This window comes from Leptopilina boulardi, unplaced genomic scaffold (assembly GCF_019393585.1).
Source record: "Leptopilina boulardi isolate dan_hultmark-lab unplaced genomic scaffold, ZJU_Lbou_2.1 LbouV2_193, whole genome shotgun sequence".
NCBI lineage: Eukaryota > Metazoa > Arthropoda > Insecta > Hymenoptera > Figitidae > Leptopilina > Leptopilina boulardi.
Window position 1 is genome coordinate 1,484,053 of NW_026137744.1, and position 20,086 is coordinate 1,504,138.

The 20,086-nt window shown below is 27.7% G+C and overlaps 4 protein-coding genes across 8 annotated transcripts; 3 read left to right on the forward strand and 1 right to left on the reverse strand.

Annotated features, from left to right (window-relative positions):
- The first annotated feature begins 896 nt into the window (after positions 1–896).
- Positions 897–4,202, forward strand: LOC127277940 (uncharacterized). The gene is made up of 12 exons (XM_051299389.1): positions 897–1,371; positions 1,446–1,523; positions 1,771–1,865; positions 1,943–2,023; positions 2,168–2,308; positions 2,488–2,563; positions 2,644–2,831; positions 2,923–3,067; positions 3,161–3,376; positions 3,455–3,573; positions 3,649–3,784; positions 3,865–4,202. The coding sequence occupies exons 1-12, from the start codon at positions 1,048–1,050 to the stop codon at positions 4,192–4,194; spliced, it is 1,929 nt and encodes a 642-aa protein (XP_051155346.1). The 5' UTR covers positions 897–1,047; the 3' UTR covers positions 4,195–4,202.
- On the reverse strand, positions 4,189–11,985 carry LOC127277942 (uridine-cytidine kinase-like 1). 3 transcript variants are annotated; one of them, XM_051299392.1, is made up of 10 exons: positions 11,837–11,985; positions 11,570–11,700; positions 10,119–10,289; positions 9,753–9,859; positions 9,392–9,562; positions 9,242–9,313; positions 8,562–8,813; positions 5,296–5,505; positions 4,876–5,061; positions 4,189–4,705 (listed from the first exon to the last, which is right to left on the reverse strand). In XM_051299392.1, the coding sequence occupies exons 1-10, from the start codon at positions 11,887–11,889 to the stop codon at positions 4,388–4,390; spliced, it is 1,671 nt and encodes a 556-aa protein (XP_051155349.1). In that variant the 5' UTR covers positions 11,890–11,985; the 3' UTR covers positions 4,189–4,387. The 3 variants fall into 3 exon arrangements, with proteins under 3 accessions (XP_051155349.1, XP_051155351.1, XP_051155350.1); XM_051299394.1 differs by lacking the exon at positions 9,242–9,313; XM_051299393.1 differs by lacking the exons at positions 4,189–4,705; positions 4,876–5,061; positions 8,562–8,813; ... (4 more) ...; positions 11,570–11,700; positions 11,837–11,985 and adding an exon at positions 5,992–7,974 and having other exon boundaries at positions 5,295–5,505.
- On the forward strand, positions 11,764–16,386 carry LOC127277941 (alpha-(1,6)-fucosyltransferase). Of its 2 annotated transcripts, none has more exons than XM_051299391.1 (5): positions 11,764–11,786; positions 13,183–13,470; positions 13,560–13,718; positions 13,868–14,168; positions 14,356–16,386. In XM_051299391.1, the coding sequence occupies exons 2-5, from the start codon at positions 13,238–13,240 to the stop codon at positions 15,406–15,408; spliced, it is 1,746 nt and encodes a 581-aa protein (XP_051155348.1). In that variant the 5' UTR covers positions 11,764–11,786; positions 13,183–13,237; the 3' UTR covers positions 15,409–16,386. The 2 variants fall into 2 exon arrangements, with proteins under 2 accessions (XP_051155348.1, XP_051155347.1); XM_051299390.1 differs by lacking the exon at positions 11,764–11,786 and adding an exon at positions 12,105–12,253.
- A 491-nt stretch (positions 16,387–16,877) lies between these two features.
- LOC127278001 (dnaJ-like protein 60) lies at positions 16,878–19,790 on the forward strand. Of its 2 annotated transcripts, none has more exons than XM_051299481.1 (4): positions 16,878–17,033; positions 18,766–18,853; positions 19,076–19,269; positions 19,370–19,790. In XM_051299481.1, exons 1-4 carry the CDS (start codon positions 16,966–16,968, stop codon positions 19,701–19,703), a joined length of 684 nt encoding a protein of 227 aa, XP_051155438.1. In that variant the 5' UTR covers positions 16,878–16,965; the 3' UTR covers positions 19,704–19,790. The 2 variants fall into 2 exon arrangements, with proteins under 2 accessions (XP_051155438.1, XP_051155439.1); XM_051299482.1 differs by having other exon boundaries at positions 19,255–19,269; positions 19,370–19,495.
- Positions 19,791–20,086: the final 296 nt, after the last annotated feature.

Genomic DNA, 20,086 nt, shown 5'->3' on the forward strand with positions numbered 1-20,086 from the left:
ATTGTATACATATATTTTTTCTAAATTGTACAATTTTTTTTAATCAAGTATTTTGTCAAAAATATGTAAACCTAGATTTTTAATTTAAACAAATTTTTAAATTACTTTTAAAAAACATTATTTAAATAAGATTTTTATTAAAATAAAACTCAGGTTTTCGAAAAATATGCCCAAAAGAAATATTTGTAATAATTTTGTTTGACTTTAAATAAAGAAAAAAATTAATTTTCAAATATAGTTCCTAAAAACTTAAGTGAATTATTTTTTAAAAGCAATAGCTGTGAAATAATAATGAATAAGTAAGTTTCACGAATATTTATAATTAATTAATTAAACTATAAGAATTTAATAATGATTAAAAAAAGAATTTCCCCGAGACCTGTATAAAATACTTGTATTTCAGTCGACTGATCTAAATAAAAAAATTTTGTGCGACTCATTGATCGCGAATGAAGTTTTAAATAATATGCATATAATATTATTTTTTTCAACTAACGAACGAAAAGGAAAGAAGTTAATTTTGACTTGTTCTTGGATGCTGAGTGTTTTTCTAATTAACTATGGGCCATATTTTAACTCTTCCATCTCTGCTGTGTGGCCCAGATAAAAACTAATCGAGACCAGCTTTAACTAGTCTCTATGCTGTTGATTTGTTAAATAAATGTTTATTTCGTACAAAAATTCGATTATTTATATTTTCTTCTTGAAACCTATAACAAAAATTTTTGTTTTATTTCTATAAAAATTCATAGTTTACTTAATATTCATCATTTAGATAAAAATTTAGTAAAAAAAAAAAAAAAAAAATTTCTCAAGAAATAGTTTTACAATAATATTTATAGAGAAATTGCTTCATTCGATAGTGGTATGAATAACTAACTCTAATTAACCGCGTGTTAATTATGTGTTGCTATATATAAAACTGCGTTAATGAACGTTAATAAAAATAAATACTTGACTAGTTATGAACTCATATTATGTACTTCAAAACGAAGTTGCAATTCAATTTTGAAAGTGAAGTTTACAAGTGAATGTTGTTAAAACAATATGCCAGGCGGTGTTGTTTTTTTAGTTTGCATTCCCACATTAAGTTACGAGCATGAACTTGTATTTGGATTTCCGATAAAAAAAGACAAAAAGCCAATAAAACCAAATAAAATGGATTTACGGCTTAAAGATACAAAATCGACAAAAAATTTAATACCTTTAGGTGCTGAAGACACCGATGATTATAATGAGGCAGAAGACGTTGATGATCAAATTGGCAATACTCTCGTCACTTTTCCTGGACGAAAAATTCCCACAAGGGATCGTAATTTTTCAACACCTAGAATGCGTCCAAAGGATCCTGTTTTTGTTTCAATGGAAACGGTAACTACATGTTTTATTAAAAAATACACAGTAATTTATTATATTGTTTGTAAAATAAATATTTTTTAAAACAGGTCTTAGCTGAACTACTGAAAAAACTGAGAGTAGAACACGTTGTGTGGTGCAAAGATAGAGGAAATATGTATTACGAGGTCAATTATTTCTTCTCCATATTTTAATAGATTACTTTCTTCTAATTTTATAATACAAATTAAAAAAAAAATAAAATCTAATAAAAAGCTAAAAAAAATGTTCTATTTTAAATGAATCTACTTTAGATTAAAAATTAAAATATATTTTTATAAATTTTAATAAAAAAATACTTTAAAAAAAATTTATAATTATTACTTGAATAATATTAATTATAATTAATAATCAATTATTGACATTTTATTGTAGGTAATTTTTCCAGTTCCTGCCGGTGATCCTTGTGAGAATTGTCTTCATTGTTTAACTGAAATGGGAATAGGAGTTAAAATGAATTCTATCGTAAGGTAATAGAAATAAAAAAAATTTTGATGTCACTAAAAATTTTTTTGATTATAAAAATTAAAAGAAAATAAATTTTTAGTGTGATACCAACTCAATGTACTTACAGTGGAGTAGGACATGTGGAAGCGGCTGCAATCAAATTAGAAGAAGAACGTAGAAGGTTTTTATTTTCAAAAAAATATTATCTTTCATAATAATATTTTAATAATTGTTTTTAAATCATTGAAAATGAATAACAAATAAATACATTATTGTCCGAATAGAATTACAATTATAAATTGTATATAATTATTGAATGTTATAGAAAAACTGAACAACGAAGAAATGACTGGGAGAATTTTGTGTCCTCAATCCGTTCAAAATTAACTGTTAAACAAGTTGTCGATGGTGTACAAAGCGGTGGCGATTTAACATTTGATTATATTTTATTAGTGCTAACTGCTGAGTAAGCTGCAACTTTGAAAATTATATTTGTAGAAAATTCAATCACAAAATGATATAACTGTATTTAAAATCTTAAATAGTAAATTTACAACTTTAAATAACGTATATAATTAAAATTTAACTGCTCTTTTTTCTTAAGAATATTAAAAAATATATATTAAAATTGACGATTTATTTTAGTTGCCTTGCTGCTCTTGGATTAGTTGAAAACAGTGCAACAAATGTCGTTGCAGCGATGTTAGTTTCTCCTCTAATGGTATAATTGATCGTGACTTTTAAATCTAATATTAAACTGATTGTCAATTAAAATATAATATTAATTATTTTTATGTTTAGGGTCCAGTGATGTCGCTGACATTTGGTACTGTTATAGCTGATAGAAATTTGCAATTCATTGGATTCAAGAGTTTGATGCTCGGAATTTTTCTATCTATTCTATTTGGTTTTATCTTTGGTCTCGTTCTTGGTACAACCGAAATGCCTTGGGGTTATAATGATTGGCCAACAGATGAAATGAAGGGCAGGTAAAAAAAATGAAAATCACACAATTAATTTCACTTTTGTCTTTATTGTTTTGAATTTTATTCAATCTAGTTTATATTAATTTTCTTTTAGAGGAAATTATAGATCATTGTGGATGGGCGTTCTTTGGGCTTTACCATCTGGTACGGGTGTTGCTGTGGCTCTTCTTCAAGGCAGTAATGGTCCATTAATTGGAGTTGCAATTTCTGCATCTTTATTGCCACCTGTTGTCAATTGTGTAAGATTAAAATTGTTAATGACAAAGTGGATTGATTTTAATTAAATTTTCTCATTTTCTTTAAATTAGACCATTGTGCATTATTTTATTTAGGGATTATTTTGGGCCCTTGGATGCATTTGGCTTATTTATCGTCCAATTAAAATGCCTCACATTAAAGGTGAATCCTATACAGATTTCAACAGTTCTTATCAATATGTCTACACTGATTATCTACCTGTTGAATTTTTCTGCAATGGTATCATCAGTGCATGTTTAACGTTTGTAAATGTCGTTTGTATTTTTATCACTGCAATTATTGTTCTTAAGGTCAGTGATTGTTATCTCTAATATTTGAATTGATGAGGCTCAAATATCTTTTTCTATTTCTTTTTATAATTTGTTTAGATCAAAGAAGTTGCAGCTCCTTACACATCAACACCAGAACTTCGACGATTTTGGGAACATGATATTCGTTTAGTTCGCGATAAAAACATATCGCGAGATAACAGTTCGCTCGATTCTAGGTGAATACAATATAAATAAATAAAAAACATTTTGTAATGAATTGTCAAAAAAAATAATCGCTTTCTTGTTTCCAGCTTTTATGATGGATTAAGTAAAATGAAGAAACAAGCTTTGGAACGTACCCTCAACGAAGCAGTTCTTGAAGCAATTGATGATGACACCTTTCGCAAAGTTCAACGAGCCAGTTATGGGCAACATGGAGCTGAAGACGTAAGGAAACTTGGACTGTAAAATAAAATTATTTATACAAATAAACAAAGAAAACTATTTACACTATTTTTTTTAAATAGATATCTCCGAGAATTGGATTACGTAACGCTTTAGGGGAAGCCGATGTCAAAGGCAAAGTAGCAGAGAAAAATATCGATACTTCTCATCCAACTGAAGGTTTACCAAATCAATTGCAAGCCAATACCACTGAAGATCTTGCAGCTCTTGACAGACTCATAACATACTTACTTGGTCAACCATCCACCACAAATAATTCCAATAATTCGGGAAATTCAAATTTAGACAATTGGCAACGTTCTTTTCGCGCTAGTGCAAGGGGTTATCGGCCATTGAGATCAAATGAAAATCCCGGCGAATCTTCAAACGGAATTAACACTACACCATTGTAAAGATAAATTTTTTTTTTTTATTAAAATTACTAAGTTTCGATAACATTTTCTTTTTATAGAAATAAGTAAATGAAGAAATAATATTCTTCATTATTCGCACATATTCATTATCACGACTTTGAAAATATAATTTACGTATAGTCAATCGACAATAATCAGTCAAACATGTATGCCAAAGTCTTTTCCAAAAATGTTAATCATCCTCGAGAGATGGTTCAGTTCCAAAGTATCTGTCACCAAAATTACCAATTCCTGGAAGTACATAAAATTTCTCATTTATCTCGGGATCCACGGCTGATGTGACAATTTTCACTCGCGGGAAGGCATAGGCAATTGAATGAACACCGGATTCTGCCATCAAAAGTGATACAAGTAGAATATTATCTTCTGCAACGTCATGATCGAGAAGAACTCTTATTGCCATCATAGCTGCGGCACCAGTTGCTACTGTTGCATCCATCAATATAACTTTGTAATCTTTTATGTCCTTCGGTAAACGTAGATAATATAACTAAAAGAAAAAAAATGGACAATTTTTTATCGGAATAATATTACAAGGTGTTGATTACAATTTTCGAATTTAATTCAAGTTTTTTTTTTTTGCAAAAGACAAATAAATTAAAATTTAAGTATTAAAACATAATCATTTTTTTTTCTCAAATGATTGAAAATCATGCTCACCTCTGGTTCTCCAGTTTGAAGATTTGTCTGAATAAGTATTTTGCCGATACGTATATCTTTACAAACATCTCTCACAGCTTGTTCCATTGTTTCTCCTGCTCTTAAAATAGAAACACCACATATTTTGTTGGTTGCCGCTCGTTTTCCATGGTAAGGAACACCTTGTGGTGTATCCACTATTATTTCCTATATGACAGAAAAATCAGTTTTACATTAATTTTGAACATAATAAATTTTCTTCAAAAATACATTTTTCAACATTATACAGAAAATTAAAAATATTTTTTTATTGTGAAATAATTAAAATATGTTAAATTGTTTTGAAATAATAAGTGTACATCTAATATTAAAACTGCGTGATCTCTTTGATTTAAACTTGTATTCATATTGTTTTCAATTAAATAAAGTGCAAAAATATACCTGGAAAGGTAAAAGAGACAAGGCGTATTCAATAACCAGGCGTATAAGTCTCTTTGAGTAAAAAATGAATTCATCTCGATGTGTATATCTGTTCCTTATAAAAGTATGAAGACCTTTACTTTGTGGTGAATCGGGTAACATGAAAAGAGACGAAGGCATAGGTTGTCCGAGACAGGAGTGAGCAAGTTTCTCTCTTAATTTAAATCCTCTCTATAGAAATAAAAACAAAATAATAAATTAACTGGAAGTGATAGTAATTTTAGGCAAATTAATTCTATAAAAAGGAGAAAACTCTACATATTAAAGTTTAGACAAGTGCTAATAATTCTTCACAAATAAATTTTACACGAGAAAATTTAGTTAAAATTTATAATATAAAGTTTTCTAAAATTTATTAATAAAAGTACGTAAAAATTGCTTAAATTTAAACACAGAAAATATTGTAAGAAAGTACAAAATGGAATTAATTGATAAGCTATCAGATTAGATTTCTATATAAGTTTCTTTTTCATTGGATATAATAATATTTATTATATAAAACATAATAAAAGAATCTTATAAATAAAATTTATAAACAAAACACACAAAGTTTACGAATTAAAATTAGTTTTGAAAGTAAAGTAACAATAAAAATTTTATAAAAAAGAAAAACGAATGTAAAAATTTTTAAAAAGAAAAAAATAACTAAATATTTACTTAAACCATCCGTGCAGGGTGGTTTGTTTGAGATCCATATTTTCATTAACTAGTGTAAGATTTTCAATTTTATTCAATAAACTGAATACACTTTCATCTGCTCCTTTAAGCTGGCTAAAAAAACGACGTACTGTTTTTAAAGAGTCCATTACCTCTGACCTTGTTACAATAGAAACCTCGTCGTCACTCTCTTTATTCGTTCTTTCAAAATCATCACTTTTAATAATATTTTGACTACCGAATTCTTTATTCGAAGCATTTGACATGTAATCATCAATGATTCTATCATTAAAATGAATTTCGTATACAGGTGTGTAATCATCAATGTTAACAAACTCATCAAAGGATACTGATGAATTGAAGAAATTTTGGATATCATTCCAACGTTTTACAACCTCATTAAAGGAAGGTTCAGGACAGTCACTCGTTGCATCGATGACCATAATCTGCCGAGTTTCATCATAATCATTTTCTTCCGCATATTCCACAGGATCAGTATCCATCGTAAATCCAGCTTTTTTGAAGCATTTTTGAATAGATTCTGAATTTACAATTTCCCAACTTGCAGCAATAAAGTGCATAGCTTCAAGTATATTGACTTTCCAATTTAAAGATGTTTGTTGATTGTTAAGAGAAATCTCAGTCAAAATCCGCCGCGCAATCATTTTTCTGTAGTAATGTTTAATAACTTTAATAATACCCATGTCAAGTGGCTGAGTGTGAAAAGTACTGTTGGGTGGTAAAAATTCTACTCTTAAATTTGTCAAAAATTCTAAATTTTTAGGATGAGCAGGACAATTGTCAACTATCATAAGAATTTGACGCCTTTTTGTACGCATCTGGAAATCAATTTTTCTTAGCCAGAATTCGAACTGTTCACTCGTCATCCAAGCATTTTTTTGATCAGTATAGTCACAAGGAAAATTTCGAATATTCTTAAAGCATTTTGGCTGTTTAGATTTACCAATCACTAGGGGTTTTAACTTTTCAGATCCATCCATGTTGCATGCCAATAGTATAGTGATACGTTGTTTGCTACATTTTTCTCCATTACAATATTCTATACCATGAGTCATGCTATTGTCAGGTAATAAATTGAAAAATAATCCAAATTCGTTTGCACTGTAAATATCTTTTGGTTCGTATTCTTTTAAAATTCTAGGGAGAACATTATTCTTCCATCCTTCAACAATATTTTCTGATATTGATGTACATTCACCAGGTATTATCTTACAATTGATGACATATCTTTTTCGAAATCGATCAATCCATCCATTTGATGCAGTGAAATTTTCAATTTTTAGCTGATTAGCAACAACTAATGATACTTTTCTGATTACAGATCCATTGATGGGAATATTTTTGGATCGTAATTGATGTAAACTTTCGAATAGAATTTTTTCGAGCTCTTCAAATTTTGCACTTTTTACTCTCTTTCTTTTTACATCAACTGTTTTTGCAGCCTCTTCAAGTTCCTTTCTCTTTAAAATTATCGAATATAAAGTGGATGTTGAAATATTAAATTCCTTAGCAATTTGTACTTGTGTTAATTGAGTATTTTCATCCATTTTAGTAAAAATTTTCATTTTTTCTTGAATTGTTAAGGTTTTACGCTTCATTTTGTTCATTGTCAAATAAATAATAATATAAACCTTTTGATGATAATCAGTTGCTACTATAGACAAAAATCATTTGTTATTTTACTACGTTGAACATGATAAACTTATTATGCCGCAGTTTGACATTTAATATCTGAAGATATCATTTTACATCATAGAATAAACCATTGTAAAATTGCGTATTGTAGCAAACAGGCCAATTCATGTACTTTTTCTGAACTTCTGCACAGGTGACACATAACCTCCCTTAATCACAACACTATAACAAGTGTCAACACAAAGAAATAATGAAAGTTCATTCGACAATATTCGGAACTGTTCGGAACCTTTCGAATCATTGGTCAGCAGTATTTAAATATTTAAATTACTAAACAAACTAAATAATTAAATTTTTCTAATTTATGTAGAATTTCTCGTATAAAGTTTATTTATGTAGAAATAATATCTCTTATCTAAATTTTAATATATAAAGTTTTCTCGTATAAAATTAAGCTTGTAGATTTTTTGCGTAGAATCATTATCAAATTAATTAATTAAATTATAAAAAAAATTAATCAATATTTTTAAGTCTAAGGGCCAGTTTCACCGACTCCGGTTAAAAGTTAATCAGCGATTAAATCCTTAACCGACCAATCATGAGCGGTTAAATTGGCTTTAATCGCTGATTAACTTTTAACCTGAGTTGGTGAAACTGTCCCTAAGAATTATAGAACTTTGTGAAATTAACCATCAATGTTTCGAAGGTAAAAAGACTTTTATTTCAGGATCAGTGATTTTATTTAAATCCTATTAGTTTGTTCTTTTCTTTTAAAAAAATTGTTTCATTAAAAATTTTCATAATCAATATTGAATCCATCTTTATTAATATTGTCAAGTCTGAAGCTATTGTTGATTTCATAAAGATAAATAAATTAGATTTATTAATTAAATTAAAAACAAAAAAAAACATACCAGTTGAAGTTGGGTGTGAATATGTTGTACAATGAGTTCGATCGCCACTTCGTTTTCTCCACCGCGGGGCACGATAATGTCAGCATGAACCATAAGAGGAGCAATGTAATAATAGAAAGAGGGCTTCACCATAGTGGAATACTGTTTTAAAACACCCTCTAGATCTCTTCCTCTCTGCGTTATATCCCTTCGTAGACGTCGTGCGAGTCTTATATCAGCATCCGTATCAACGAAGACCTTCATGTCACACAGCTTCACATTTTGAAGAAATATAGTTGTAAAAGATTGTTTTACTTCTTCATGAGAAATAATTTCTATCTACTTTCCTTAATGCATCACACTGGAAACGCGAATAGTGCGCGAATGGACGTGAAGCAAATAAAAATGTAAAGGAAACAAAAGGGACGTTAGGAGACCAGCAGTTGAATCCTGATCCTGTACTCTGTAAATTTTCTTCAATTATACACCTTTTCCCCCAATTTCGATCGCAAATTAATTTCATTTTGTAGTAATGATCAGTATTACAACCACCGCTGTGTTAGTGGTAACAAGTGATTAAAGGAAGCGAAAAAAAAATATTAAGGAGTTTGTTGCTTTTTTTTTGTTTTAGTCAAATACAGTTACTACAAAAAATTAAACATGCAAACACACACCTAATTGTTTTTAAAAAAAAAAGTTACCTTCAATACGTCTGAGTTGTAAAAGGTCAAAATACCTTCGAATATTATGACATTGGCACCGTACATCGTTTTCTTTGCATTAAAGAAATGTATAATTAAAATTTATTACGTTAAGGACGTGTAAAGTAGGTTGATAAATTTAGAACTTACGGTCCGATTTTCTCTTGAGTGCGTAACAAAGTTGTAAATAGGAACTTCAACCTTTCGACCTTCTTTAAGGCGTTGCAGTGTTGCTTTCAATAATTCAAAGTCAAAAGCGTCTGGATGATCGAAATTATATTCATTATTTGCAGCCATTTCATGCTGCTTTTCGTTTAGAACCTATATTAAGAAAATTTGAAATTTATAAGAAACATATTTAATTGTGCCAATTTTCAATTTTTTTCCTTTCTCTCTGCTTTTGATTTTCAATCTTTTTTAAATTTCTAAACTCTTCACTCTCTCAATTTTGAATTAAAAAATTTTTCAATAAACCATTTATTGTCATCGTTAATTATACTAGAAATCTCACTTTATAGAACGAATCCATGCTGAGTAATGTCACCCACGGAACATCTAGAGATTCGATAATTTTTGTTGCTACCGTTGTTTTTCCGGAAGCACTGCCACCACAAATACCTAAAAAAAAAAAAAATTTGTTTCAAAATTTTATTCAAATTCGAAGAAAATATTTAAAAATTAAAACGAAAATTATAGAGAAGAGAAGACTGCAAATCAGGATAATAAATAAGCTTATAGAGATTACGTAAAGAGATATTACGTTTATATAATGTAAAACTTTAAAGTCGGAATCAGTTTCTTAAGTCAATTTTCTACTAGATAAAAAGTTTGTAAAAAAAATATTTTCTTCTTTCAAAAAGAAAATATATCAACTGACCAATAACAAATGGTTCCACTTGCTGCCCTAAAGAATTATACCAAGGTGGACGTCCAGCAGTATATATAGTTCTCGTTTTACTTCTTAGAATCGATTCCGAAGAAGTTTTTTTATTAGATTGCGACATGCTTGTCGTTCGTTGCCTTCGAGATCTTGGTGACTTTTGAGATCCTGCAAATGAAAGAAGCAAATTTATATTGAAAACAAAAATTGTATTGCAAATATTGAATTAAATCATCTTCTATAAGAAAAGAAAAACTAGAAATGTCACAAAAATCACAAAAATAAAATATAAGAATAAAAATTAGAAATAATTACAGAAAAAAAAATTACAATAATCAACCGAAAAATTAAAAAAAAAAAAAAAAAACAATATGTTTTTAGCTTGTGATAAAATTTATAACTTTCATTTTTAATCTAAAATGTATAATACTTGTTAATTTATTATTTAAATAATAAATCAGTCTTAATAAATTTATGGCGTTATCACTTGATAATAAAAACTACACATTTTTTAAAGTTTCAACAGCTCAGCTTTTCTTTTTAGAAACGTAATAAGTATTAAAGTGTTTTAATTTTTTTTACTAATTATCTCTTACAATTATATTAAAGTTCATTTTTAAATTATATGAACAGCCGGAATGTAAAACCACATATAAAATTTGTACAGTCTTTTGAATTGGTCTATGATAAACCTCAAAATCAATTTTTAAACCAAATTTTTAATTATTACTAATTTATTAGTAATAATAAGTTAAATAATAAATTTTTGAAAACATCGATTTCGAAGTTTGATGCCAACTCAAAAGGCCATACAAATGTTATATGTTCTTTTACATTTCGGCGGCTCATATATTAAATGCAAAAAAAAGTTAATCGGTGATAGAAATCATAAAAATAACTGATTTAATAGAAAATCAATATCAGATAAAGCATAGACCACGAAACATTCAACTGTTGCTCCTGTTAGGTAAGTATAATAAAATCGATGTTTTATTACGTAAATTTTAATTTACTTACAATGATCTCTTAATTTTTCCAACTACCTAATATTTTACTGCATAATATAAATAAAAAAATGTTCCACAAAATGCAAAAAAAAAAAAAAAAAAACTTTAAAAAATAAGTAGTTGTAATTAAATATTTTAATTACAATTAAAATATAAATTCTAATAATTTAATAAAAATCAGAAAATAAGTATTCTAATTACCTACATTTATAGATTTATTTTATTGTGGGGAAAAATTGTGGAATCTATGAGTTGATTGTTTGCACAATGTATTCGCACTGATGTGGAGTAAGGGAAAGGTCGTGAATTTAGTTAACATTGCTACAATTGTTATTACCGCTACAACTGTGAGGCATTATTCCCACAAAAAAGCATTATGTAGAACAAGCATTCTTTTGAAAGAATTGCAAAAAATAATAAAAACAATAGCTAAACAATTACCAGCTGAAGGAGGCCTTGGCGATTGTGGAGTAGGTGTACCCATGTCGATTCGTTGTTGACAATCACTATCGTCACATGTTTCCTCAATTAAAGAAATTTCTCGATCGACTAAACATGCATCTCCATCATCGCTGTAATCAATTTAATACTATTTACACAAAGATGTCAATTACCAACGGTCAATTTAGAAACTGCTGTTTTAGAGGTCAATTTTGAGGTTAGAATTTAAAAAAAATAATGTTGATCAAATATTTTGCATGGGATTACCTTTCGGAGCTCGCAGAACTTGGTGTTTCAAAGTGTTGAATTTTTGCAGCCATTTGATTTTCAATTTTAAAAGTGCTTTAAGAATGTTACGCACTTGAAAGAAACGTGTTGCAAATTTTTTTGATGTCTGTCTCGCGCAGGTGGCGGAGCAGACGTGAGATGTACGGATTTGTCGTGCCACGAATCAACTTTTCGTCTCTCTTTTTATTTGTCTACAGCAGAAGCAAGTGAAATATGATTGCAGTTATTAGCTAGATAGCTATAAAATGTGTTGTGCAAAATAAATAAAATCTCTATGTTCGTGAATTTCTCTCAAAAGTGTGTAGAAATGAAAAAATTGAGGTTATGCAAAAATGGAGGATAATTGACAGCTGGCTTTTGTGATTATTACAAATTTTCTTGAAATCTAAATTCAAAGTATGTATTTTTAATAATTTACCAATAGTTTTAATATTCTCAATGACATTTATAGGCAAAGCTAAAATTATTATAAACCATTCGCAAAATTATTATTTTATGATAAATAAACATAGTGTCAAAAATACATAGTGCGTATGACAACTTGGATAGTAAATAGTGATATTTATGTTTCATTTTATAACGTTTTTTAAAACTTTTTATCCGAATTAATTAACTATTAATGAATTAGTTTTACTGAATTAATAATTAGTTGAGAAAAATGTAAATTTATTGATTTAAAAAATAGTTTTAATTGTCAAAAACGTCTATATATATATATATGCATGCAATAGATTTTGGAGCAGATAGCATTATTCTACGAATTTATTATTCGTAAAGGGGAAATGTAATTATTTCATTTCCGCAAATATCTTTTGTTGTATATTTAACCGTAGAAAAGTTATACTCGTCCTTTTGTTACCATTCAGATATATTTTAATTAACTATTCACTGTACTCATAATAAACATATGCTTGATATAAATATATACTGAATAACTTTTTTTTTTATTTCAATAAATGCTTATATAATAAACTTGTTACCTACATTTCCTGTTAAATTATTATTTAATAATATAAATTTAAACCGTTTTTTTTAAAAAAATAAGTAATGGTTATCTAGTAAATGTTAAAATTGTGAAGAAAAGAGTGTTATCTATTTTTACGTACTGCAATCATTTCGAAATAACAAATTTTTAATCTAGTAAACGTTAGAACTGTTAAAAAGGAAGTGTTATTTATTTGTACATTCTACATTTTATTATTTTGGAGAAAAACATTAAATAATGTATATATAGATTATATTTTCAATATTGTATTATATAGATAAATTAGAAAATAATGCAAATAGAAATTGCTTGGTAATAATCGGTTTACTTTTTTTTCCAGCTCTCGTAATGTGACACATTTTCCACGAAAACAATATTACTTATGTTAGCTTAGGATGATTGGATTGTGGTCTTGGCGACCAAGTTGGCTCGGGAAACTTGGTTTAATGTTACTTACTGCATGGCTTATAGTGCTCATTGTATCAGTTTCCCAAGTGTACAAAACCAGTTCATCAACTTCACTTAGTGATTCTGTTAATAGGCAAAATGGTCAACGACTAAAACAAATGGCTAGCGATTTTGAAATACTTAAAAAACAAAATGAAGCTCTTCGAAATATCATTATGGGGTATAGGTTCATTTTACTTACTTTTTTTTACTGCAATAAAAATGAAATGTAACAATAGAATTATTTTAAACAAAATATTGATTTTTCAGAGACGAAGTAAAATCAATGAAAGGGGATCATTTAGGTTCGATTTTAGATCAATTAGAAAAAGCATCTATTTATCCTGATCCTGTAGAAGGTCATGGTAAACCTTCATTTGAATATGAGGAATTGAAGAGACGCATACGAAATAATATTCAAGAAATGTGGTAAGTTTTGTTTAAAGGTAAATTTTTGTTATCGTTTTTTTAATATTGCATCATTTTAATAAATCGAATTTCCAGTAACTAGTCTAGAGTTTTTATTAAATTTAAATAATTTATGTATTTAAATTGATCTTTAATTCTTATTCTTCTAGGTATTACATTAATGCAGAATTAAATAAAATTAAAAAGCACGGAAACGAATTGACTTTCGAGCAACGTGATAGTGAATTGCAAAATGCAATAAACAATGTATGGGAACATAAAAAATCTCTTTTAATAAATGTAGATAGATTAACTAAAGCCGATGGACATGACAATTGGCGTGAAAATGAATCGAAAGAATTATCTGATCTCGTTCAAAGACGATTCACGTATCTTCAAAATCCAAAAGATTGTAATAAAGCAAAAAAGTTAATATGTAACTTAAACAAAGGCTGTGGATTTGGTTGTCAGGTAATACTTTGTTATTTTTCTTCTCTTTATTCAGAGTGTCCACTCAACCTTGAAAACCGGCATAAATTCACCTTGATTTATTTCCTTAAACCTTTCAATTTTTTTTTCAAAAATCTTAATTTTATTCACCTTGAGAATTTCAATCGGACACAGAAATGAAAAATAAAATGTAATTTTTTTTTTATAGATTCATCACGTAGTCTACTGCTTTTTGGTAGCGTTCGGTACAGAAAGGACAATGATTTTGAAATCAAAAAATTGGCGATATCACAAGGAAGGATGGGATTCAATTTTTAAGCCCCTTAGTGAGACGTGTTTATCAACAAGTGGTGAATCATACGCTAATTGGCCAGGAGATGCCAATGTACAAGTAATTTCTTTACCAATTGTTGACAATGTTCATCCTAAACCGCAATATCAACCACCAGGAATTCCTGCCGATTTGGCACCACGTTTAGAGAAACTTCATGGTCATCCTCTTGTTTGGTGGGTTGGTCAAGTTTTAAAATTTCTCATGAGGCCGCAGGATGATATCAGTAAAATTTTGGAGGATGCTAAAGAAAAACTTGGATTCAGAAAACCAATCGTTGGTATTCACGTACGGCGAACCGACAAAGTAGGTAGTGAAGCTGATTTTCACGATATTGACGAATATATGACAAAAGTCCAACAATATTTCGATAGTTTGGAAGAGGAACCAGATGTGAGAAGAGTTTTTATAGCGAGCGATGATCCTAAAGTTATTCCAGCAACCAGAAAGCGTTATCCAGCTTATGAAATAATTGGTGATCCAGCAATTGCTGAAACCGCTTCTGTATCACGACGTTATTCTGAGGTTTCATTGCACGGAATACTGATAGATATTCATCTTCTTTCGTTGAGTGATTTTCTCGTGTGTACATTCAGTTCACAAGTGTGTCGTGTTGCTTATGAATTAATGCAAACATATTATGTTGATGCGTATAATCGATTCACATCCCTCGACGATGTTTATTATTATGGTGGACAAAATTCGCATCCCAGTATTGCAATTTTAGATCATAAGCCTAGGAAGGCTGATGAAATTGAATTGAAAATCGGTGATCTAGTCGAAGTGCTTGGAAACCATTGGAACGGTTTTTCAAAAGCTCGCAATTTACGAACCAATTCAAAGGGTTTGTATCCTAGCTTTAAAGTAGTTAATCGAGTAAAGAAAGTAGACTTTCCCAAGTATTCAAATGTGCCCTTACGTGAAATTTAACTGTAATGGTAAATTTCTTGTAGAGAAAAGATTGATACGTTAAATTTAATTTATTTAATTAGCTACCCGTATATGTTATAGATTAACAATCAATAGTTCTTTGTTGTGATGTTTTTTTTTTTTAATGATTAATGTGAGAAATTATTTTAATTTTTTTCGATATATGTTGAAAAATAATACATTGTTCTTAAATCTTCCGATACAGTATGTTGTGTAACATAATGTATTTTCTACTATCTCAAATATTTTTGTAAGAAACAATTATATATATATATACATGTATTTTTGCTTAGAAAAGAAAATTAATTTTTTTTCTGTAAGCTCGTGTGACGTGGGTATGTGCAAAAAAGAAAAACGAAATATATGTAATAATGGATTTAGATTTTTAATTATTTTTAAGATTTTGTTATCGGTATTTGATGTTTTGAAAATATTGATTTAATATGTGAATTTAGTTGTCCAAAGATTTCATGATTTATATATTTGTAGAAAGTTAAATGCCGTTAAAAAAAAAAAAAATTATACAGACTTGTAAAATCTAAACAGACTGAAGTATGTAAAATTCTGATAAAATCGTAAAAAATGCCAATATTCTCATTTTTCTTAATAATTGTATAGTTGCTAAAAGTAATAGTCCAAAAAAGGTCAAATATAATGTCTTTTAAATGTAGAAATATGAAGAAGGAATCGATAATTTTTTTTATTATATTCGAGTATATTAAGTATAATCCGAGTAAATAATATTTGCAATATTATACATTAATTATTTATAATAATAATAATAATATTATTAGTATTACTTATGCATTTCATTAATTAGTTTTTAATATGAAATTTTAACTTAAAAATATTTTAATGATCGAAATTTTCACCGATTCCTTCTTCTTAATGTATGTTTATAAAACTATGAGCTTTTTGAAAATTTCATTGTAGAAATCATATATCTTTGCCATTAATTAGTATAGAAAAAGTGGATTTTTAAATTTTATTAAGTCGTGTGTTTTGTTTATAATGTCCTTTACCAAATAATATGTAAATTGACATAAAAAACCTTCTTTCAATATTTGAATATAGAAAATTGTTTATGTCAGAGCTTATAGCGTGCAAGGGCAAATCATTCGTGTAAGATAACTTTGAATGCTGTACATGTTTATAAAACATGGATATCGAGCTGGGCTTGACGCCTGTTTTTACTATAAATTAGAATTGTTCATGTATACATATTGTAATATATTTTATACTATACGAGGCAAATTAATATTAAGAATTATTGTATGACTGATTTTGGTTTTCAATAATAAATATTTAAATAAAAAATTTTGTCTTAATTATCTAAATTTAAATTCATTAATTATTATTAAAAATTATTAATTTTAGTAAAATATCGATTTGAATTTCGCGCTTTTATTTAACCAACCAATAGAATATGAAGCAACGCACGTGGTAAGGAGGCATTTAAATATGGCCGTCGAATTTTGACAGCTGCAACAGTATAAATAAACAATTTAGAAAAGATGTAGGTTATTTTACATTAATTTTAGTTTTACTGGCAGAGAAATGAATCAAATTTTTCGTTTTTGTAAATTTGATCCCTTTTTACTTTCACGTCATTACGGAAGTCAAGGGTAAGTACTATTATTTCCGCAAATAAAAGAAAATTATATCAATTATTACCTCTTCGTGCGTTTGTGTATTATGCAATTAAATCCGAATGATTTATTTTTAAAAATTATTATATCATACATAGATTAGCACATAATTTTTAAATGCAAATATTTGATTTATAAAAAACATTTTACGATTAAAGAAAATTGTTATTGAAAAGTATTTTAAAAAGCATTTATTGCACCCCTACCGAAAGAGTGGTACTGGAATGGTACTGAATTGGACTTGGCTTGAGTTCCACTTCAGTACCACTACCTGATAACCCATAAGAAGACATTTTTAAAGTACTTTAACAATAGTTTTAAAGGTATATAAGATCAACAAACCGTCTCTCGCGAAATACGTGTAAAACAGCAAAAAAAAACATAATAGTTTGTAGAAAATTTCTGTTAAGTTTGGAAATTATATTGCAATCCCTCCTTGAACAATAGACTCCAAGGTCCTTTGTTGAAGGATTACAATTTTAACCCTTTCAGGGGCACATTATTCTAAGCATACAAATTTTTGTTTCATTACGTATTTATACGTTTTTTGGGTCGCTGAATACAAATCTGAGGTCAGATTTTGCAAATTTTAAAAATTCAAAATGGCGAATCCAATATGGCGGACATTTTTTTAAAAATTCAATATATTCGCCATATTGGATCCGCCATTTTGAATTTTAAAAAACTGACATCTAATTCGTAATCAGCAACCCCGAAAACCCCCGAGTAACGAGTTTCATACAAATTGCATTATGTTTTGAAAAAGTCGTCCGCCATATTGGATCCGCCATTTTGAATTTTGAAAAACTGACCTCAGATTCGTAATCAGGGACCCCAAAAACCCCCGAGTAAAGATTTTCAAAGTCGTAGCACTTCGCGTTTACAAATAGCTGAATTAATTATTAAAAAAATGCATATTTTTCAGATTGATGGAATAATATTAAGTTAACAATAATAAATTATTCATAAACAATATTATAGATTCGTTATATTATATCCTTAGAATCTAAAAATAAGAAATATATGATTATTATTAGATAAATATGCCGGAAATACCAAAAATACAACAACAAAAAAGGTGGGACGTATACGTCCCACTGCCCCTGAAAGGGTTAACCCGAGTTTTATTGCTTAAAAAATTTGTAATTTTAATAACTCAACTTTAAAAAATATATATTCAGATTCGTTAATATTTCCAGATTATGAATATCTAAAATTTATCATAAAATAATTACATTTAAAAAAGTTATAATTTATCTCGTATACCTTAAGTTTGATAAAAAAATGGACATCATTTTTGAATTTAGCTGACAAAGGAAATATCATATGCATAATAATGTATGAAAATAATATAAATCCATGAAAAACAAATATAATATTGAAATAAATATAAAGTTTTAGTTTAAACATATTGAAAAAGCTAGTCGCTTTTCACTTTTATGAGGGTATTAACGGTAACTCGACCCTTTTCGCAGGTAAATTTCCCAGTTCCATTTCAGTACCAAAATGCACCAAATTAGTACTGAGTTGGTACTGAGCCCTCAGTTCCAATTTCCCAGTACCAATCCAGTACCACTCTTTCGGTAGGGACTTAAATAATTTTAAGAAATTCTTTTCAAATGCATTCAATTCAATTTGTTTAATTTTAATAATTTTAAAGTAATTAAAAAAATAATAATGATAAATGATCAAAAATAATTTTTGGCAGCAATCCTACACATTATGATATTCTACGAGTCCCACAAACTGCTTCACAAAAGGATATTAAAGAAGCATTTATAAAACTTTCAAAAGAGGTAATTTTGTAAAATATAATATTTATAAAGTTTGAAAATAGATTCAGAAAAAATATGTAAATAATTGTAGTGCTTTTCTTGAAAAGTTACCATATTTTTTAGTAAATAAATATTTACAGTAGGGAGGGTATATTTTTAAACAATGCGTCAAATGCTGTAAATAAATTATGAAAAATTGAATATTTAATTAATTAACATTTTTATTATATGTATGTAATTCAGATGCATCCTGATATAAAAGGAAACCAGAGTCATAGTGAATTTGTGAAAATTAATGAAGCTTATAAAGTTTTAAGTAAAGAAATCCTTAGACGTGATTATGATATGAATTTAAAATATGGAACTTCTTCAAACGTTTCCTCAAATTCTCCTCATTCTTCTAATAATTTTTATTATTACAGACGACCACCAAATTTGTACGTAAAATCGAAACTGACATAATGCAGAATTTTAATTTAGATTTTTATCACGTATATTATATAATGTTGTAATTAATTATTATATATTAATTAACAGTCATAACAAAGAAGAATATGAGCAATATACATATTCTCAAACGGATGATAATTACAATGTAAATAGAAAGAAGCGCATAAACACTTTTGGAATTGCTTGCATCTGTGTAATAATTGCAACGATTAGTGCATTTCTTCAAGTATTTCTTATAAATAAAAGAGTATTAGAAAGTCAGCATTACTATGCAGAAAGAACTTTACGTTTTTCCAAAGAGTTAAATGAAATAAGGGATAGTGCAAAATCTAAAACTAAAGAACAACAAATTCAAGATTTCTTAAAAAAAGTGGAAGCAGCAAAATCAAACAATTTAAAAACCAATCCACAGGATAAATGAAATAACTCACAATCATGTAAAGATTAATCAAAAATATTAATACAAAAAATAATGTCATTATTAAATTAATAAAATTTAAAAAAGTTATATGAACATTTCTCCAGTAGATAGAAAAATACAATTAATATTTATATTCAAATTTTAATAAACAAAAAAAACTTTAAAATTTTTATAATTTAGGAATGTGTTAAATAAAAATTAGAAAAATAATAGGTAAAATTTAATTGTTTAGTACAATTTTTAAAATGTATACCAAATTTTAAGTTTTTAAATTTTTTATCCAATAAAAATTTTCTATAAAATGTTATTTTTATATTAAACAATTTATTGAAATTTATTTATAATATATATATATATATATATAAATTTTAGAGTTACGCTGT